Source organism: Fusarium flagelliforme (assembly GCF_020744385.1).
Source record: "Fusarium flagelliforme strain FIESC 12 MPI-CAGE-AA-0113 chromosome Unknown B0J16scaffold_3, whole genome shotgun sequence".
Taxonomy (NCBI): domain Eukaryota; kingdom Fungi; phylum Ascomycota; class Sordariomycetes; order Hypocreales; family Nectriaceae; genus Fusarium; species Fusarium flagelliforme.
This window is the reverse complement of record NW_025763505.1, coordinates 3,510,234-3,529,446: the sequence shown is the minus strand read 5'-3', so window position 1 is coordinate 3,529,446 and position 19,213 is coordinate 3,510,234. Positions and strand designations below refer to the sequence as shown.

Sequence of the window (19,213 nt, the reverse complement as noted above, 5' to 3'; positions counted from 1 at the left end):
GCATCTCAAGAACAACTCACCGGCAACGAACATGGTGAGCATTCCTAATTCTCCTGATCAGTCAATACCATCCGTCTTACGCTTGCAATAAGCCGACATGAACGACGAACAGCTCGAGGCTGCGGTCAGGAGCTTTCATCACGAAACTTCAAATACCCTCAGAAATCGACAACATTATCCTACCGAGGAAGAAGTTGAACGGGCAGCTAAAGTCTGGCATCACAAAGACTACTATGAGAACGCTGCAAGACACCGGTTGGACACACCCGCATCCTTGAACGCGGCAGAACAGGACTCGCTAGTCAAGGAGGTTGACAATCCCTTCTCCGAAAAGGGTATGTGGACGGTTGTCTCGACTGTAAGTCTCAGCGCCTTCCTGCAAGGTTTTGTCCAGAGTAGCCAGAATGGTGCAAATCTATTTGCAAGATACTGGGTTAGCAGCTCCAGTGACCGGCCTGTCAACTCCAGATTTGCTTTCGCAAATGCTGCCGTATACTTCAGTGCCGCAGTCTTGTAAGTTGGCTTACTCCTTTTTCTATATAATCGTATTGAGACCAAGTACTTACAAAGTGAAGAGGTTGCCCTCTTGCTGCACCACTCAACACACTATTCGGTCGTCGCGGTGCTATTATTGTCGCTGCTTTTCTCATTCTTGCATCCTCAATAGGATCAGCGTGTATTCCACTTCCAACTTCGGACAACGCTCCAGTTCGAGATGGCTCCTGGGCTCTCTTAGCAGGTGTTCGCATCATCGGAGGCGTCGGTATGGGTGTCAAAGCAACCAGTACCCCGATCCTGGCAGCTGAAACTGCAGTGGGATCTTGGAGAGGCTCTCACATTCTAATGTGGCAGTTGTGGTAAGCCTCATACACGCCTATCTCGTTATCTTGGGACATGTGCTCAACTAAAACTTGTCCAGGGTTGCGTTCGGCATCATGTCGTCCTTCGTTGTGAATATCTGTTTGGACCAGATTGACGACAAGAAATTGACTCTCCGCTTGATTTTAGGCTCCCCTGCAGTCTTCGCACTAATTCTGATATTAGTTGCATATAGATGCCCTGAGTCTTTCCGATATCATTTAATGCCGGGCTCAAAGAACTACAGTCCTGAGAAAGCCTATGCATCTTTGCAGAAGTTACGAAATACAAAAGTAAAATCGGAGTTCCCTTTCTTTTTCCTCCCTATCCCTTACTGCAATGGGACAGAACTCGGTATCTGACCAGAATTTATAGCTCCAAGCGGATCGCGACCTCTTCGCGACACACCAGGGAATAGCTAATGAGATTAGCATGGAAGGAGCTGATGGTGGGTTAAGCAGTAACGTTAGCAGCTCTCTTCGCTACGTAACGAGGTATTATGATATCTTCAAGCTCCGTCGTCTTCGCAACGCAGCAATTACCACTGGCATTGTGGCTTTATCACAGCAACTCTCAGGCAGTAAGTCATCCCAGATCCATGCCGTTCATGTGTTACTAGGTAGGAACATGGTTGACAACTAATCGTTGACAGTAAATCTCATGGCTTTCTACGGCGGAACCACACTCGTGGGGATCGCTCCCGGTGATGTTCCCGACAGTGGTCAAGTCCTGGCAGCGATGATATACAACTTGATATTTGGATTTGTGAACTTTCTCTTTTGCTTGCCAGCTATCTATTACATCGATACTTTAGGCAGACGAAAGATTCTTCTCTATACGATCCCGGGCATGGCAATTGGGTTGATGGCGGCAGCAGTGAGCTACGGTCGGGTGAAGATTGAGGTCGTCGCTTTCTGGATCTTCTGTCAGCAAACCATCAATCACCTTTTATCTACAACATGTTTAACTGATAAATTTGTATAGTTCACACAGCTTTTTACAGTCCTGGCATGGGCCCTGTCCCCTTTGTACTAGCAGCTGAAAGCTTTCCCTTGGCCTATCGAGAAACGGTAAGCTGTCCTATCTTTATGATTCCGAAATATTGACTAATACGGGATAATCAGGGCGCTTCTTTCGCGATAACGATAAACTTCGTCTTCGCAGGCCTTCTCGCTTGGCTCCAGCCTTTACTTGTGGCTGGGATAAACTTTGGCGGCACGCTTGGCGTCTTTTCTGGCCTTAATGTCATATCTTTTTTTCTCATATTTTTCCTTGTCGAACAAACCCACGGCACCGATCTGGAGTATCTAGGGAGAGTGTTTAGACGGTCGAAGCTGGAGTTTGTTCGCCTGCAATTTCACAAACTTGTACCATTGTTTGGCAAGACAGGTCCAAACCAAGATGATGAGATCTCTTCCCCAAACGAGGATGGAACTGAAGTTTCTTCTGAGGGCATAATACTGGGTAGCTACAACACGACTGGAGGAGCCAACACCGGCACCGGCACCAACACCAATGTTTGAGACTGATCTGACAGTCAGGTAAAGCGGCTCATCGGCCACTAAGAAATATATATAGACCACGTCTTGTTTTTTACCTTATTTTCTCACCTAAAGGGTAAAATATTCACCACACACTAGAATACATTGTATATATATTCAAGTATATTCAACATCTCTAAATTCCTATGATACTATAGTGAGAGTGGTGAGGATGTTAGTCTGCATGGGTCAGGTCTCCTGTTTACGTTGCTATGTCGGATACCCTACAGTCGATATGAGGAATTATAAATGAACGTCGAATTCGGCCGAATTTTCCTGATAACCCTAAAATCCCGGCTCAATAAATGAATGTCTTAAATTGTTTATCTAGCATGTGAAAGATGTAGATATCAAAACTTTGTAATCAATGCCATCTCGCTAATATATACCGATTCTCCATAATAGGCAGGCAAGAAGATGGAGGGACTCCATTATAAACTCCAACGTTAACTAGCGACCGATAACGTTGGAGGCTCTTTGCTTATATGCATGAGCCATGCAGATCCGCCTTGGCAAAGAAAGCATGGTTCAGGAGTGCTTACCAATACGAAACAGACTTCTCAACAACATTTCACCGACGGCAGAGCAAATTATGATGACTCTCGCGGGGTGAGCACCCACAGTAAATATGCCACCTGCTGAGTGAGTGGCAATAGCAATGGCAAATACTGTACCGTCTTTGAAGACTACAGTACAGAATCTCAGGAACCCGGCGTTTAGGCGTATTGATAATTAGAGCTGTATGATACTGCAATTATCCGTCATTTAGCAAGTTTTCAATTGGTGGTGAAAGGCCTTGAGGACGCTAAAATCCGATTGATTACGCTGTATGTCCGAGAGATCGGCAGTCATTATGCTGTAAGATAGGAGTTGCTTGAGTCCTGTAAAGTGAAAAATATGGGGCGTTATCTCGGATTTTGAGTCAGATCCAGCCACTCCAGAAACTCCATAACGTTACATAGCATTAGTTTACCGATTACGATTAGCCAAGGGGTTCAGGTCTGAGAGATTCGGAAACAAGAGCTAAACTCCATTTCTCAGCAATTTGGAAACGCAATGAGGGTCCACGGATGAGTGCATAGAATCCACTCGCTAACTAAGCTTCCGGACAAGTGACAGAAAAGGATTGGTAATTCTACAGTGACAACAGTGAGCCAGTTATTTTGGACCGCTCTCGTCTAAATCCCTTCCCATCTCCCCTAGCGTATATCAGACACCCTTTACGTCACCATGGATCACGGAAGAAAAAAAATATGCATCTCCAGAAGAAACTAAAGTAGAGGTCATTATAAATACATTTCCCTCAAGGTTGTTGGTGTTGGGTTGCTGCATCCTTAACCAAAGTAGTCAGTCAGGTCAGTGTCACTGCTACTGCGACGCTCCTGCCTGCCCTGCGACCTTGGTGAAGCTTATCTTCACCGGTCTTTCCTCTTTCATTTTCTGTTGAGTCAATTGAGAGGATATCTTTAGCGATAACTATTTATTTATCTTCATATATCAAGGCATTGCCCTTTGAAACGCGTCTTTCTTTTTCTCCAACTACCCCTTCCCCTTTGCCACTTCCTTTCGTATCATCGCCGTCAACATGTTAGGAAATACAGTAGACGGCGATGCTCTTCGCCGCACCCAATCATCGATGCAGCAGCGACAGCAACCTATATCACAACAGACAGTCGAAGGCGGACAACAAACTACTTCAAGCAGTAACTCCTCTGATACAGGTGTCGTGCAAGAAGGAAAATGGGGCGAACGCGGACAAGAAGATGTTACTTCGCAAGAGGCGATGCAAGAATTTGAGTCTCTACGGCACAATTTGATGAGCTTGCACAAGACAAGAACAACAGAAACTCACGCCACCAGAGCAAACGCGAGTAGAAGGGCAAGCAATGCTGCTCGAGTTCCATCGTCGAAGCATCATGTTGATGATGACGAGTCGAAAACCGACGTTGAAGCTGGTCCTGAAGAGAGCGAAGGGTTCGAGCTGGGTCAATTTATGCGAGAAGGTCATTTCGAAAAGCGATCTGAGCAAGAAGGATCGTTGAAGCGAGTTGGAGTTGTCTACGAGAACTTGACTGTCAAAGGTGTTGGCAGTACAACATCTTTCGTTCGAACTGTCCCTGACGCGATTCTTGGCACGTTTGGCCCCGACCTCTACAAGATTATCACTCGATACATCCCATCGCTCCGTTTCGGAAAATCACCGACTCGAACACTTATCCACGACTTCACCGGTTGTGTTCGAGATGGTGAGATGATGCTTGTCCTAGGACGACCTGGCGCTGGCTGCAGTACGTTTCTCAAGGCCATCAGCAACAACCGCGAGTCTTATGCTGCCGTCGAAGGAGAGGTATCCTACAGTGGCATTTCTGCGGCTGACCAGAAGAAACACTACCGCGGAGAGGTCAACTACAACGGCGAAGACGATATCCATTTTGCTTCTCTAAGCGTATGGAAGACTCTTGCCTTTGCCCTCCAGAACAAGACCAAGGTCAAGGAGAAGGCCGATATCCCCGTCATCGTGGATGCCCTCTTGAAAATGTTTGGGATCAGCCACACAAGGGGTACCGTTGTCGGCGATGAATACACTCGAGGTGTTTCTGGAGGTGAACGAAAGCGTGTCTCCATTGCAGAGACACTGGCATCCAAGTCTACTGTTATGGCATGGGATAACTCTACCCGAGGATTAGATGCATCGACCGCCCTCGACTACGCGCGATCGCTTCGCATTATGACCGACATCACAAACCGAACCACTCTCGTCACTTTGTATCAGGCTGGTGAAGGCATCTACGAGCTGATGGACAAGGTTTTGGTAATCGACCAGGGCCGTCAGATCTTCTCTGGTCCTGCCAATAAGGCTAAGCAGTACTTTATCGACCTTGGTTTCGAATGCCCCGAGCGACAGACAACCGCCGATTTCTTGACCGCCATTACCGATCCGACCGAGCGACGCTTTAGACCTGGTTTTGAGCACCGCGCTCCTCGAACGCCTGAGGAACTAGAATCAGCATTCAGAAACTCACCAAACTACCAGGAGCTCCTGGCTGACGTTGCAGCCTACAAGGAATCGCTGCACCAGTCGGATTATCAAGATGCGAAGAGGTTCCAGGGTGCTGTTCAGGAGGCCAAGTCAAAGCATGTCTCAAACAAGTCTCCCTACACAATCTCGTTCCCCAGACAGGTTCTTGCATGCACCAAACGAGAGGCCTGGCTGCTGTTTGGTGACACTACGACTCTTTGGACTAAGCTCTTCATCATTATCTCGAACGGTCTCATCGTTGGATCTCTCTTCTACGGGCAATCTGAAGATACTGAAAGTACCTTTAGCCGTGGTGGTACCATCTTCTTCTCAATTCTTTTCCTTGGTTGGCTTCAGCTCTCTGAGCTGATGAAGGCTGTTTCTGGGCGTGCTGTCGTTGCTCGCCACCATGACTATGCATTTTATCGTCCGTCGGCCGTTTCTCTCGCTCGAGTCCTACTTGACTTCCCTGTTGTAGGTGTCCAAGTTTGCATCTTTGGTCTCACCATGTACTTCATGACAGGACTCGATGTCGATGTTTCGAAGTTCTGGATCTACTTGTTATTTGTCTATACCACAACTATGATGGTTACGGCAATGTACCGCATGTTTGCCAGCTTATCCCCTGAAATCGACACCGCTGTCCGATTCTCTGGCATTTCACTGAACCTACTCGTCATTTACACTGGATACGTCATTCCAAAAACTCAGCTGTTGCAAGATTACATCTGGTTTGGTTGGATATACTGGATTAATCCCATCAGCTACAGTTTTGAGGCCGTCTTGACCAATGAACTGTCTGACAGACAACTGGAATGCGCACCATCCCAGATTGTTCCTCAGGGTCCAGGGGCTCAGTCCGGATATCAAGGTTGTGCTGTCGCTGGTGCATCTGTCAACGCACAGTCAGTCTCTGGAAGCGATTACCTTCAAGCAACATACAACTACAGCCGCTCGAATCTCTGGCGAAACTTTGGCGTCGTCATTGCTTTTGCCGTTCTCTACATCCTCGTTACGGTCGTGGCCACGGAATTGGTCAGCTTTACCGAGGGTGGTAGTGGTGCCCTGATTTTCAAGAAGAGTCGTAGGGCCAAGGAGCAAGCTCGCGAAGCTGAGGCACCTATTGATGACGAGAAGACCGTTGGAAATGGCGCCAGTAACTCACCCGGTGTTGTGTCTGATCCCAATACAGGTAGCGAGGAAGAAGCTTTGGAGCAAATCACCGACAGTGAGTCTATTTTCACATGGCGAGATATCGAGTACACTGTTCCTTATCTCGGCGGCCAGAAAAAACTCCTGAATAAGGTCAGTGGCTATGCTAAGCCAGGTATCATGGTTGCCCTAATGGGAGCGTCGGGTGCTGGAAAGACAACACTTCTCAACATTCTCTCGCAACGTACCAAGGTTGGAGTTGTCACGGGAGAGATGTTTGTGGATGGACGATCTCTTAGTACAGACTTTCAGAGAAATACTGGCTTCTGTCTTCAAGGCGATCTCCACGACACAACCCAGACTGTCCGAGAAGCCATCGAGTTTTCTGCTATTCTGCGACAGGACGCATCAGTCAGTCGTGCCGATAAGCTTGCGTACGTGGACAAGGTCATTGACCTTCTTGAGCTTAACGACTTGCAAGACGCTGTCATTGCGTGCCTTGGAGTCGAGCAGCGCAAGAGGTTGACGATTGGTGTCGAATTGGCAGCCAAGCCATCACTTCTTCTCTTCCTTGACGAGCCTACCTCTGGTCTGGACTCCCAGTCTGCCTATTCTATTGTCCGTTTCCTCCGAAAGCTGAGCCGAGCTGGTCAGGCAATCATCTGCACTATTCATCAGCCAAGTTCCGTTCTTATTCAGCAGTTCGATATGGTCCTTGCTCTGAACCCTGGCGGTAACACATTCTACTTTGGACCTATGGGAGAGAACGGACAAGATGTTGTCAAGTATTTCTCCGATCGTGGCGCTGTCTGCCCTCCTAACAAGAATGTTGCTGAGTTCATTCTGGAGACTGCCGCTCGGCCTCATAGACGACCGGATGGTACCAAGGTCGACTGGAATCAGGAATGGGCCGAAAGCGAGGAAGCCCAACAGGTTCTTGAAGAGATCGACGGTCTCAAGCGAGTTCGAAGTACTGCAACAGAAGGAGCAACATCCGACAACAAGGAGCACTCCGAATTTGCTGCGTCAGCTTGGCTACAGACTGTCGAGTTGACAAAGCGCATGTTCAGACAACACTGGCGAGACCCTTCCTACATCTATGGCAAGCTCTTCACAGCAGTCATCATGGGAATTTTCAACGGTTTTACCTTCTGGAAACTCGGCTACACGATGCAGGACATGCAGAACCGCATGTTCACCTGTTTCCTGATTGTGACAGTTCCCCCTACCGTCGTCAACGGTGTTGTGCCCAAGTTCTTCACCAACATGGCTCTTTGGCAAGCACGAGAGTATCCCTCTCGTATCTATGGCTGGGTTGCTTTCTGCACAGCAAACATTGTTTCCGATATTCCTGCCGCCGTGGTCTCAGCAGTACTTTACTTTGTGCTATGGTACTGGCCCACCGGACTGCCAACCGAGAGCTCTGTCTCTGGTTATGTGTTCTTGATGACTCTCCTTATGTTCCTCTTCATGACAAGCTGGGGTCAATGGATTTGTGCATTTGCCCCCAGCTTTACTGTCATCTCTAACGTAAGCTCCTTCCATTCATATACTTGACTTGAGAGTACTAACACATATCAGGTCTTGCCGTTCTTCTTTGTCATGTTCGGTTTGTTCAACGGAGTCGTCCGCCCTTATGCCTCACTCCCAGTCTTCTGGAAATACTGGATGTACTATGCAAACCCCTCGACATACTGGATTGGAGGTATCCTTGCAGCAACTCTGGATGGCGCTGTTGTAGAATGCTCATCTGAAGAGACTGCCAAGTTCGATGCTCCCTCTGGCCAAACATGTCAAGAATACGCGGGATCTTTTGCAAGCTCTGCGGGTGGTTACCTCCTTAACCCAAGCGCTACGAGCTCTTGCGAGTACTGTCCGATCTCTTCTGGTAACGATTATCTTGCCTCGCTCAACATTAGCGCGAGCGACAAGTGGAGAGGTAAGCCGTGGCGCCCCAACCCGGTTTGTGACCATGCTAATACAGTTCCCAGACTTTGGCATCTTCCTTGCATTTTGTGTGTCCAATTGGATGCTCGTATACTTCTTCATCTACACAGTCCGTGTCAAGGGCTGGAGCTTCGGTTTTGGTAAGCTGTTTGGCGCTTTGGGCAAGTTGGTTGGCTTGATTAAGAAGCCATTTCAGCGAAAGAAGGGGGAATAAGATACCAATAGTTTAGCGTTTGTGGTTTTCAAAGGATATAAAAGTATCAGCGACATTTTGGGGCCAGGTTAGATAGAAACGAATAATAATATAAGGATCGCCTTTTCAAAACCACGAAACATGTGCCTGCAGATCCATGCAAGACACATCGTGCTACAGTCCCGGTAAAGCACACGATCAGATAAAGTTGGTGGCTCAAATGCGAAGGTTAAAAATAAAAACTTATGCCGTGATCATCCACTATCTTGTTTGACTCATGCTGCCTTTCCCCTGTCTTTCCGTCCATCCTCCCGTGACTGGGCAAAAGCAACCCCAAACTTGGACATTTATGCAATGCATCCCTGCGTTTGTTCTCTAACCATGCACTCGCTGGTCGAATGACAACGCCAATTGGACTGTGAATGTACGGTTCTCTTGCCAGCCCAGCACCAAGTGGGCAAATATCTTGTTTGCTCCATATCTACCCTTGTCGGCGACACACATTGCCTTTAAACCTGACATGTTTTGGATGACATATTCAAGTTCCTCTTCTGACATCTTTTATCGAAGGAATAGGTCCCCAACGCCATTCCTCAGTGTCCTTGTTCTATCTACATGATCAAGGCCGAGGTAGTCATCTTCCCCTTGTACCAAAGTTGACAGGACATCGTCTAGCAATTGTTAGTCACTTCGCAAGTCAGAACGTGAGAGGTACCACATACCATCATTAAGATATTGCGGCTTCGAGTAATTAGATCGTCGCACAACAGCAATCTTAATCTTTTCGAAGCTCTTGCCTTTAATACCGGTTCGCTTTTCCAATCGCTTCTTGGTATCCGCAAAGCTCTCACCCTGCATATTTGTTAGAATCTGGTCACATGTTATGTTGTGGCAGCACCACTCACCTCAATAACCAAGAACTTGAAAGGTACACCGTGGACGCGGCTAACGTCGTTCTGGTAATGGAAAACGTGAACAAACTGGCTCTCGTCGGCGTTGAGTTCCTCTTCAGGAACCCGCTCTGCGTAAATCGTCGCGTATTCATTCAGGTTGATGACGGGGTGTTCGCGAAGAGGCTCGCGATAGAAGCGGTTTGAACTTGTCTCATAGATACGAATTCTTCCCCCTTCTCCTTCACCCGAAATCTGTGCCTTCTTTATCAAGGCTTCAACCAAATCGTCGATAGTTCCAGTCTTGGGGACGAGCAAGTCATACGTGTCCTGTCGTGTATTAGCCAAAGTATCCGCTGCATTCCCCGAGAGCATACATACTTCCTTGGTAATTCCTTCACTCAACAATGTAACCTTGATACTCTTCTTGGTGTCGAGCTCAGTGAGACTCATCTCGAGCACCTCAAAGTAGAAAGCGTCATTCCTTTGGGTAGAGTTGAGAGCAGTTGAGCCCATGGGGCTAAGAATCTGTCGGAGTGTTGGGTTGGCTCCCCTTCTCACAGGTGTCTTGGGATTCTGTGTCGAGGTGTTTACAGTCCAAAATCTGATGTGTGTGGGTTGCACATCAAGGTACGCCCCGACACGCTCCGCCAAAACGTCGTAGGTAATCTTCGAGTTGAGTACCAATTCGAAGGGAGGGTACTGATTCTGGTCACAACGGGTAGGGTGAGGGTGGAATTTGACTGTCCTCCTGTGCTCTAGGAAGTCGTAGTATTCGCGCGCGTCCTCAAAGTGATCGGAAGTGTTACTTCTAGTCCGATGTTAGTTATGGCTCTCCTTGAATTGTTATCACTATAACGCACGTTTCTTGTGAGATCTTGTCCCCGGCACGCTTCTCTGCACTGGCTTTTGTTCGTTGGAAGCAGATGATATCGCCGTCTTGAAGCTCCGCTACCTTCAAAGATTGCTTGGGCTTCAGTGGCTCGATCATCGTAGGCTTGATCTCCTGTTACGAGTTAGCTCTGCAAAATGTTCCAATGCAATCGATTCCCTTACCTCCCAAAGCAATAGCTTCTCCTCGGCGGGCAGCTTCTCACCCCAACCCATTTTCTTAAGGATCATAGGGAGCAGTTCCTCAACCTTCTTCTCCTTCGAGATGTAGACATGGCCAACACCGCGCAGAGTTTGAGCGTCAATGTCGAAATGTTTCAGAAGGAGTAGGATAGTGTCGTTCTTGACAATTACACCATTGGGCTGGCTCTGGTAAGAAGGCCAGATAGGCTCGCCATCAGCATTGACTTCCTCAGCAACCTCGGCCCACACTCGCAAGCTAGTATCCCTATGTGCTGCGGAGCGAGTGAAAGTCTCGTCAACTGTAGGTCGTAGATCCATGATTGGCTGGTCGGGACGAATTGTCTTGTTTTGTCGGTTGACCATAAGCCAAAGTCGCACCCTTCGTGGGTCTTCATTCATATCGGCCGCAACTTGCGCAACGAATTCCTCCATAGTCATTGTGCGAAGGACTCGGTAGAATTTGGGCGCGGCGGGATCGGACTCGGGGTTTGCATCGAATTGGCACAAATCCGTTCCACCAAATTGTTGGAATGAGTAGTCAGTGATTACCTTTGCCCACATATAGAGATGCGCTTCTCGTTGCTCCTTCTTACGTGCCTCCCGTTGGACTGTTTCCTCCTCAAATTTTTGTCCTGTGAGAATCAGCAAATAGGTTCATCAGATTGATTGGGGCAGCTTACTGAGATGCAAGGGGATGTGGTCCTTAGTAACAGGGCAGAGAATGTCGTCCAGTTTCGATTGACGGATGTAGACCAACATGTACGCGCTGTTCTGACGCATGATAGGAGCTTTCTTTTGCACGGGCGCACGAGGATAACCATTGGCAGTTTGGTACTCTCCGCCAAAGTTCTCTTCCATGACCTCGCGCACTGTTGCCTTAGTAACCTTATCGTCGTCGTACTTGTAGAACCAGCCGTCCTTTTCGGGCTTCAAGAAAGCATAGTAGTGCCCAGCATTCAGATCACCACTGTGGACCAAAACACTGTGAAGCTGATATGTCCAAGGGACAGACTTATCGGCGTCCTCGGCCAGGTATGGGGCGGCATCGAAGGTTTCGGGGAACTCGTATCGGTCATTGATTTTCATCATGGTATCGCGTTGGATGTCGTACTCGAAGCGCTTTAATTGGAGGTGTAGCACATCGGGGAAACTGTTGAAAATAACACCCTTGTTGGCGTCTTGAAGCTTGTACTGGTCACCAGCAAAGTACTGGTTCTCTCCGTCCATTTTCTCGACCTGGACATAATCCTCAAAACTTTCGAGGAGGGTCTTATTTCCACTGACGTTCAGCTGGATGTCCCAGAAATCCTCGATTCGGCTAGATTCGTAGTCGACATTGATACACGAGATGTATGTTTTAATCTTGCCACTGAACATTTCTGGTAGGACGTTCTGAGCGGGGGTTCCCTTCATCTTATCCTCCATTCTCTCCATGAGCTTGCGTGAAAACTCCTGGACATCCTGCTGTTCGAAAATGTGACGTGTATCCCACCCGAAAGATTTTGTAAGTTCAGTGGTCCCGACTGCCTGATCCGAGGTCTGGAGTTGATAGAAAAGTCGTTGCAACGTATAAGCACTGTTGTGCATGCTTGGGTCAGACTCAGTGGGGATTTCGTAGATAGCCTACGTGAGTTAGCAAAAGATGACCGAGGCACATTCAAAGATCGAAATTACCTTTCGGAACTTGTTTGTGAAATAAAGCGATTGCATGAGTGAGTTCAAATAGCATGTTGCGCCCTGGTTCTTTAACCCAACGTATCCTGTCTCCTTTTTGGAATCATAGTTGGCAAAGTTGTGCCACAGTACGCCTGTCTCATCTTCGACAAGGCGCACGTAAGCAGTAATGTTGGCAGTGTCGTTCTCACATAGGGGTCGGCTGCCCCCTTCCCATGGCACGTTGAACATGCGACGATGCTCAACGAAACGAGTGAAACCCCAATCGCCTTCTTCTTTCGTGAATCGATGATGAGCAGTGTGGTGGATATATAAGCTGGGGTCGTTCGGGTTCCAGAGGACGAGCGCAAACTGAACACAGCAGCTCCAGTTGTCAGGAACCTCATCGGCTTCGAAGCCGTGTTCAAGATAAATGGAGCATTGGTCGATATTGTTACCATGGGGGAAGAGCAAGATGCGCCTGTAAAAGAAAAGAAATGTCAGCAAGGCAGTGAACGGCAAAGTCGGGACGGATCCAGACTGACCAAGGAAATCCACCTGCTTGGAAGATTGGACCATGTTCCTTCTTATTCAAACTGCGCCAGTTCTCGACAGTCCATGTGTAATCGTAGTCTCCAAGGATCTTTGGTTCGTCGATAAGAGGAGGAAGGCAAATCTCTTTCATGGCTTCGTCTAAAGCATAGTACAGTTAGCCTGGAGAACTCGATCATAATGAATACCTGACTGGCTGCATCTCATGAGAAGTATGCGCCAATTGCAGGAAGCCAAGGGGAAGATAGAACACGCACGGTCGTTGGCCAAGGGCATGTCTTGCAACTGGTCGACTTCGCTTTGTTCGAGGTTGTCGGGGTTGATGATAGCAACCTTCTCAGGCTCGTCGGCCACGCCAATATAATCGTCCGTGTCCATGACCATGTCATTAGGAGAGTTAATGTCGTGAGTCTGTTCGGCATCGCGCTTGTCAGTGGACTGCTTTGTGTGTAGAGGCAACTGATTTTGAGGCAAGGTCATCGTGATGTTGGCATTCGGAACAACTGGGGTTAGTGCGGGTGGTGAGGGGCAGAGATGATATGCTGTTGGAGGTGATGATGATTTCGATGTTCTAGGTAAGGAGAATGGCGCAATGGTTCTACGGCAGACAGATGCAATAATGTCGCTTGGGATTTGTAAAGTAGACGAGGTGCTAGATGGGCCATGGCCAGAAGTAAGGGTGAAGGTGAAGGCGAAGGATGACGCAGCTCAGCGTACGAGAGCATTTACCAATTCACGGCGGGCTGCATGGGCAGGAAGGGACGAGGTAAAACGGGAAGGGGCGGAAACAAGCAGGAGCGTACCATTGTGAGGAAGTTGCTACCGACAGAGACGGCAGGCTCAGTATGCAAAAAAATGAAGTGGGCAGGCAACGGATCTCAAGATACAAAATGCGCGAGCGTGGGTGCAGCCGCAGCAGAGCAAACAATGAATGCAGTGCTTCAGGCAGAGCTCGACAGTGTCGAGTCGCGCGAACAAACGGGTGGCAGGGAAAGAAGCCAGGGGTCTGTTGCAGTGGTGAGTACCTAGGTCAGTAGGTAAACAAAAAGAAAGATACTCCAGATTAGAATATCCTGGAGCGCAATGCAAACGCAAACCAAGCAGTGAATGCGATGCAATCAGATGCTAGATAAGTAGGTAGGTAGGTATGGCTTGCTTGCTTGCTTGCTTGCTAGTTAGAGGTATGACGACTAGGCGGAAGAAAAAAAGAGAGCAGAGCGGTCGGTTATGTCAGTAAAAGGGCGATGGACAGTGGTTGAAACCCACAACTCAGGTCCTTAAAATAAGTTACGCCCCTCGACCTTTTTCGAATCCCTGATCTGGTTTGCTTTAAAGTCTAATTGAACCAGATACAGCTTCGTGCCTTTGATCCGGATTAGATTTATAAAACCGGAAGCTTGGAGTGGAATATGAGGTGAGGTAAGTGATCCAATGCCTTGCACCAACAGGCAGATAGCGGGAGGAGAGCCAGTAGCAATCAATCATATAGCGGGAACAAGAGTTGTGTGAGACTCGACACGGACGAGACTCCCTGATGAGGCGATAGCTGGCAGTTGTTATCGTGGTACTTGGAGTGCGCCAAAGGATTGGTCACATCTATAGTACTTCCTTAACCGACTACAGCCACATCAGGCGTCATCAGGTCACCCCGCCAATGACGTTGTAAGTATCTCATGCATGTTAAAGATTTGTCAAACAGTTTTATGCTTCAGTTTCCATGGATCAAATCGCTTTATTATCATCTGTTAGGATCAACTGTGGAGAATCTCTACTAAACCATGCAAAGTAATCTGGCGTAAAAGATATTATTGCTTCGTGACGCATATCGATACCAAACAAGACGGAGTTATGACTAGAACTCTATCAAACAAAACAATGGATCCAGGTTTGGATCATGGAGCCATGACAAGCTAACTGCCACAAAGCTAAGGAAGCAAACGCCACAGGGAGTCATGAAGCTACCCTATGTGCACATGATAAAAAGCTAGGAGCAGCAATCTTATCATGAATAATACTCATGATAAGCAGTGCTACACCAGAAACAGCCCTATCTACAGCTTCGGTGAGCATCGCAGATCCTCAGAGCCAACCATAATTGGAATAATCGCAGCGGATGTCTTTCCTCCTTCCTGCAACCCACCATTTTGGGTCGGCCGGTATCGCCAGAAGATGTGGGGTAAACTCCAATTCCGTCCCTGCGCAGTGAGTGGGAGTGGGCATGGAGTCACTCAAAGCTGCTTCCTTCCCACCGAGGCGGCACATGCAGACTGGCTTAACTTTCTTTCCCTTTGCCTACCTTGATCTCTTCATTCAGGTATCACCATCTTTTACAGAATCATCACACGGACTGAGGATTTTATACACGCGACCGAACCGCATTGAGTCAATACGCCAGCCAACAACGTTTTAAAAAGTATACCTTCGCATGCGCCTGTGACGACATGCCGTCAATCGCCCTGCGACAGAGCAGACGATGCAGATTGATAGATACGCGCGCTTACTTGACGAATACTCCCCGATTTTCGTATACGAACATACAATGCCGTGCTGCGACGAACGCATCATGGCGTCCCGTTTCCATTCTTGATGAGTACGTCATTCTAGACTTTTTTTCTCTACTCCCTAAAGACCCTTGAAGATGGAAAAGCTAACACATGGTGCTTCAGTTGGGTCGCAAAAGAAGCTCGTCCCATCAGCCTTCGCCAGCTCATGGTCTTTGGTCGATCTCTTACAGAATCGCGCCTGATCAGCTCTGCCAATTATGTCCGCACCGAATTACCTACACGGTAAGTCCAGAGCAGCATTCACAAAGAAACATAATCTTACCCTATGTCTCCAGGATTGCGCATCGCATTCGGGATATGCAACGCCTACCATACGTCGTTACCACGAACAAACATATAAAAGAAGTCTATGATCTGTATTACCACGCCTTCGATACGTTCCGCAAAATAAAAGAGGTCAAGACTCTGGAAGATAATGATAAGTTGTGTGAACTCATTAGCCACAACCTCAAAGGTCATTTGACTGTGATACCACAACTTGCAATGGGAATTTTGGAATGTGGCGGCTTGATGAGCCCCAGCGACCTCGATAAGTTCATGAACACTATCCTGAGATCGGTCAGTTGCCCAGTTTTGTTGCCTCTAAAATTATGCTAATCCAAACAGCGCATCTCCAGGCGAGTCATCGCTGAGCAACATCTCTCGTTGACGGAAACTTACAACTCGCCCAATTTCTCTCCCGGTGCCAAACTTTCCGAGTCCGACTTCATTGGCGAAGTCTTTATTAAATGCTACGCCAAAGATGTGGTCGAGCGTTGCTCGAAAGCCATTACCGCTCTTGCACGCACGACTAATGGCCCGGATGTCCAAATCCCCGACATTACCGTGGATGGCCATCTCGACGCCTCATTTCCTTACATCCTGAGCCACCTCGAGTACATCATTGGCGAGCTCTTACGGAATTCTGTGCAGGCTGTCATTGACCGACATCAGGCAACTCACCCAGATCCAAACAATGTGAAGCCTCACCCCGTCGAGATCACTGTCTGCGAGAACCAACAGCACGTTATTATTCGAATATGCGATCGAGGTGGTGGCATTCCCCGTGCTGAGCTGCCTCATCTCTGGTCTTTCAGCAAAGGGCCACAAAGCCAGAGACGTCTTGAGAACCTTGCTCAAGTCCCCAAAATGGCAGCAACGATGCAAGAACTCCACGTAGAAGAAGAGCTGGGACGTGCAGACTTGAAAGCGCCTCCGTATCAGAGTTCTCTATCATCTCTGACGAGCCGACCACCTAATCTGAGGCTCGGGATGGGTTTGCCCTTGAGTCGTGTTTACGCTGAGTACTGGGCTGGAAATCTTGACCTACACAGTCTCGAAGGTTACGGGACGGATGTGTTTCTACAGATCTCGCGACTTGGAAACAAGAACGAGCAGCTGACAACTCGAGCCAGCATGGATGCCTTATAGCATGTGGGGTCAGGGGTAATGTCCTAGTTGGAAAGACTGAAGTCATTCTGAACGTTTTTTGATGTCCAGAATCACAGGTCAATGGACAGGGCTTTTTCTTTGAATACGAATCAGTCAACTGGCAGCATGGAGTTTGGTAATTATTTCCCCGGATTCACATTTGAACAAATAGCGGGAACAGCCTTAGTAAATATTCATAGGGCATCGGTTGTCTATTATCAAGGTACTAGCGGGAAACAATCGCGACACATCAGGATTCAAGCTGGTATCATAAAATATTGTGATTGAAATTACATCGGAACTAAAATGTGCCTAGCTGAGAGAAAGGGCTCTAGTAAAAGGTTGTAATAAAAAAAAGGGCAAGACGATCAAGGCTTTCTCCATATGTCTTGTTCGCTTCAAGGGCGTTTCGTACTTGTAGGTGTGACCTGCCGGGTACAGCTACTAAGAACAAACACAAAATCATGGGGAGGGAATCATAACTCCTACACAGCATGCCATGGCCATGATAACAAGTCCTGCCAAAGGCAACTTCCCTTGCGACCTTGGCAGGTAAAGCGAGCAGGAATACCCGGGGACTCTTTGTCCACCAACTGTCCTCATCTTGTGGTATATCGCGGACCTTTCATTTTTCAACTCCAAACCCCAAAATGGAGTTCCAGGTAAAAGAAATTTGAAATGACTCTCCAACTGCAGCCATGTATGCACGCGCAACGGTCCACTGGGTATCGCTTAGCGGCGGCCGTGACTGCGGACAGCGCTGCCCTGCATTTGCTCCAGCTCTTGCTCGAGCTGCTTGATCTGAGCGTGGGTTTGCTCGAGATCCTTGTTGAGGCGGTCGCGCTCGGAAATGAGCTTCTGCTCCCATTGTCGGAAGCGCTGCTCCTCGATCTTGACCTGCTCGGTGAAGCGCTTTCGGAGAGCCTCTTCCTCCTCCTTGAACTTGGGGTTGTCGAGCTTGCGGGGACGGGCCTCGCCAAACTTGCGGGTCTCCATCTGCTGAGCACGGTAAGCCTCGTAGTGCAGCTCCTCGGTGGTGTGGATAAGGTCGAGCATGTGTGTTCGGATCAGGATGGAGCGGAGCTTCTTGAAGTCGCAGTGGTCCTCGTTCTCAACCTCGGCAACACCCCAAGAGTACTGGCGACCCTTGACGATACGGCCATCACCAGTCTTGACGTCCTTCTCGGAACCAATAACGGCAAAAGGCATGGCGTTCATGAGGCTGCGAGCGTGCTGGGCAGCGGCCTCATCGTCTTCCTCGATCGGGGGCTGGTAGATCTTGATGTTCTGAGCCTCAATGACGGAGACAATCTGAATGTATTAGCGCATGCAGCTATCGAAGCAATCTCCTTTTACTCACTCGCTGCTTGAACTTGGCCAGGTCGGCAGGGCTGAGGGTATCGGCCTTGGCGATAACGGGGATCAAGTTAACACGCGAACAGAGGCGCTTCATGACCTCAATATCGAGAGGCTTAAGGGTGTGGCCGGTAGGGCGGATGAAGTACAAGCAGGCATGGACACGGAGGTCAATCTTGTCCTGACGGCGGGGCTGTTGCTCCTGAAGCATGTAAGACTCGTGCTGGTCGTCGAGGAATTCGATGATGGGCATCCATGAGTCGCGGTTGTTGACATAGTCGCCGAATCCGGGAGTGTCGATAACGGTGAGTCGGACTGGAATGGGATGTTAGCGAGGGGTTGTATGTTGAGGTTGTTGAGAGCTATACCCTTGAAGAACTTCTCCTCAAGCTCGGCCTTGGTGATCTCAATCTCAACGGTCTTGTCAACCTGCTTCTGGTGGCGACGCTTGTGGTCGGCATAGTTCTTAATGGTGGTGGAGAAAAGAGTGTTGATGAAGGTAGTCTTGCCCAGACCAGACTCGCCAGCAACCTAGATGTGATGCGGTCAGCGTGAATTCAGGGAGAAGCTCGTAGGATAACTCATTAAAGCAACCTGAGTAGTATAAGAAAGATTAATTGCGCAGAAACTTACCATAATAGTGAAGCCGGCACCACGCTTCGCGACAATCTTGTGTCGCTGGTTGGGCAGATTGGCAATACCAATCGGTGAAGCGTTCTCGGCAGCTGCAGAAGCCATCTTGTCGGTCGATTACTCGAGTACAACGGTAAAAAGGCGAAGTGAATGGGTATTAAAGGTGATAAACACGACGTTAAAACAGACAATTAATGCAAGTCAACAACCAACTGCAATGCAATATCGCGATGAAGGTCGAACGAGTGCAAAGGTTAAGGTGGAGAGGGAGGTTTGACTTGGGGTCAGGACAGCTCGTGCTTCACTTCAGGGGAACGAATTTCCTGCCCTTTTCCCCCTAAAGCAATTCCCAGGGACGCTTGCTTCTGATA

At 48.4% G+C, this 19,213-nt stretch overlaps 5 protein-coding genes across 5 annotated transcripts; 3 read left to right on the top strand and 2 right to left on the bottom strand.

Annotated features, from left to right (window-relative positions):
- The first annotated feature begins 26 nt into the window (after window positions 1-26).
- Window positions 27-2,487, top strand: B0J16DRAFT_397081 (uncharacterized protein). Its single transcript, XM_046132302.1, has 8 exons — window positions 27-358; window positions 395-513; window positions 576-857; window positions 920-1,151; window positions 1,234-1,438; window positions 1,511-1,783; window positions 1,843-1,928; window positions 1,983-2,487. Exons 1-8 carry the CDS (start codon window positions 98-100, stop codon window positions 2,379-2,381), a joined length of 1,857 nt encoding a protein of 618 aa, XP_045985001.1. The 5' UTR covers window positions 27-97; the 3' UTR covers window positions 2,382-2,487.
- A 1,142-nt stretch (window positions 2,488-3,629) lies between these two features.
- Window positions 3,630-8,858, top strand: B0J16DRAFT_338804 (ABC-2 type transporter-domain-containing protein). The gene is made up of 3 exons (XM_046127482.1): window positions 3,630-8,100; window positions 8,152-8,509; window positions 8,562-8,858. The coding sequence occupies exons 1-3, from the start codon at window positions 3,985-3,987 to the stop codon at window positions 8,729-8,731; spliced, it is 4,644 nt and encodes a 1,547-aa protein (XP_045985000.1). The 5' UTR covers window positions 3,630-3,984; the 3' UTR covers window positions 8,732-8,858.
- A 6-nt stretch (window positions 8,859-8,864) lies between these two features.
- Window positions 8,865-13,359, bottom strand: B0J16DRAFT_397069 (uncharacterized protein; the record flags this gene model as incomplete). The annotated part of the gene is made up of 10 exons (XM_046132301.1): window positions 8,865-9,381; window positions 9,433-9,562; window positions 9,616-9,930; window positions 9,982-10,411; window positions 10,464-10,606; window positions 10,657-11,306; window positions 11,355-12,297; window positions 12,349-12,808; window positions 12,873-13,020; window positions 13,137-13,359. The coding sequence occupies 10 exons, from the start codon at window positions 13,357-13,359 to the stop codon at window positions 9,272-9,274; spliced, it is 3,552 nt and encodes a 1,183-aa protein (XP_045984999.1). The 3' UTR covers window positions 8,865-9,271.
- Window positions 13,360-15,031: 1,672 nt separating this feature from the next.
- On the top strand, window positions 15,032-17,120 carry B0J16DRAFT_338801 (branched-chain alpha-ketoacid dehydrogenase). Its single transcript, XM_046127481.1, has 4 exons — window positions 15,032-15,469; window positions 15,546-15,665; window positions 15,719-16,001; window positions 16,050-17,120. The coding sequence occupies exons 1-4, from the start codon at window positions 15,321-15,323 to the stop codon at window positions 16,851-16,853; spliced, it is 1,356 nt and encodes a 451-aa protein (XP_045984998.1). The 5' UTR covers window positions 15,032-15,320; the 3' UTR covers window positions 16,854-17,120.
- B0J16DRAFT_370968 (Septin-domain-containing protein) lies at window positions 17,121-19,131 on the bottom strand. The gene is made up of 4 exons (XM_046130378.1): window positions 18,843-19,131; window positions 18,578-18,740; window positions 18,214-18,524; window positions 17,121-18,164 (listed from the first exon to the last, which is right to left on the bottom strand). Exons 1-4 carry the CDS (start codon window positions 18,945-18,947, stop codon window positions 17,586-17,588), a joined length of 1,158 nt encoding a protein of 385 aa, XP_045984997.1. The 5' UTR covers window positions 18,948-19,131; the 3' UTR covers window positions 17,121-17,585.
- Between the last annotated feature and the right edge of the window lie 82 nt (window positions 19,132-19,213).

What these genes read in the sequence shown, in the direction of transcription:
- B0J16DRAFT_397081 (XM_046132302.1), top strand. Translation starts at nt 98, where the DNA reads ATGAACGACGAACAGCTCGAGGCTGCGGTCAGGAGCTTTCATCACGAA. An exon ending in ATTCTAATGTGGCAGTTGTG is followed by an intron (nt 858 to 919) that starts GTAAGCCTCATA and finishes AAACTTGTCCAG; the next exon opens with GGTTGCGTTCGGCATCATGT. An exon ending in AGAAGTTACGAAATACAAAA is followed by an intron (nt 1,152 to 1,233) that starts GTAAAATCGGAG and finishes CAGAATTTATAG; the next exon opens with CTCCAAGCGGATCGCGACCT.
- B0J16DRAFT_338801 (XM_046127481.1), top strand. Translation starts at nt 15,321, where the DNA reads ATGCCGTCAATCGCCCTGCGACAGAGCAGACGATGCAGATTGATAGAT. An exon ending in CGCACCGAATTACCTACACG is followed by an intron (nt 15,666 to 15,718) that starts GTAAGTCCAGAG and finishes CTATGTCTCCAG; the next exon opens with GATTGCGCATCGCATTCGGG. An exon ending in TGAACACTATCCTGAGATCG is followed by an intron (nt 16,002 to 16,049) that starts GTCAGTTGCCCA and finishes TAATCCAAACAG; the next exon opens with CGCATCTCCAGGCGAGTCAT.
- B0J16DRAFT_338804 (XM_046127482.1), top strand. Translation starts at nt 3,985, where the DNA reads ATGTTAGGAAATACAGTAGACGGCGATGCTCTTCGCCGCACCCAATCA. An exon ending in GCTTTACTGTCATCTCTAAC is followed by an intron (nt 8,101 to 8,151) that starts GTAAGCTCCTTC and finishes AACACATATCAG; the next exon opens with GTCTTGCCGTTCTTCTTTGT. An exon ending in CGCGAGCGACAAGTGGAGAG is followed by an intron (nt 8,510 to 8,561) that starts GTAAGCCGTGGC and finishes TACAGTTCCCAG; the next exon opens with ACTTTGGCATCTTCCTTGCA.
- B0J16DRAFT_370968 (XM_046130378.1), bottom strand. Translation starts at nt 18,947, where the DNA reads ATGGCTTCTGCAGCTGCCGAGAACGCTTCACCGATTGGTATTGCCAAT. An exon ending in TGAGGAGAAGTTCTTCAAGG is followed by an intron (nt 18,525 to 18,577) that starts GTATAGCTCTCA and finishes ATCCCATTCCAG; the next exon opens with TCCGACTCACCGTTATCGAC. An exon ending in TGGCCAAGTTCAAGCAGCGA is followed by an intron (nt 18,165 to 18,213) that starts GTGAGTAAAAGG and finishes TAATACATTCAG; the next exon opens with ATTGTCTCCGTCATTGAGGC.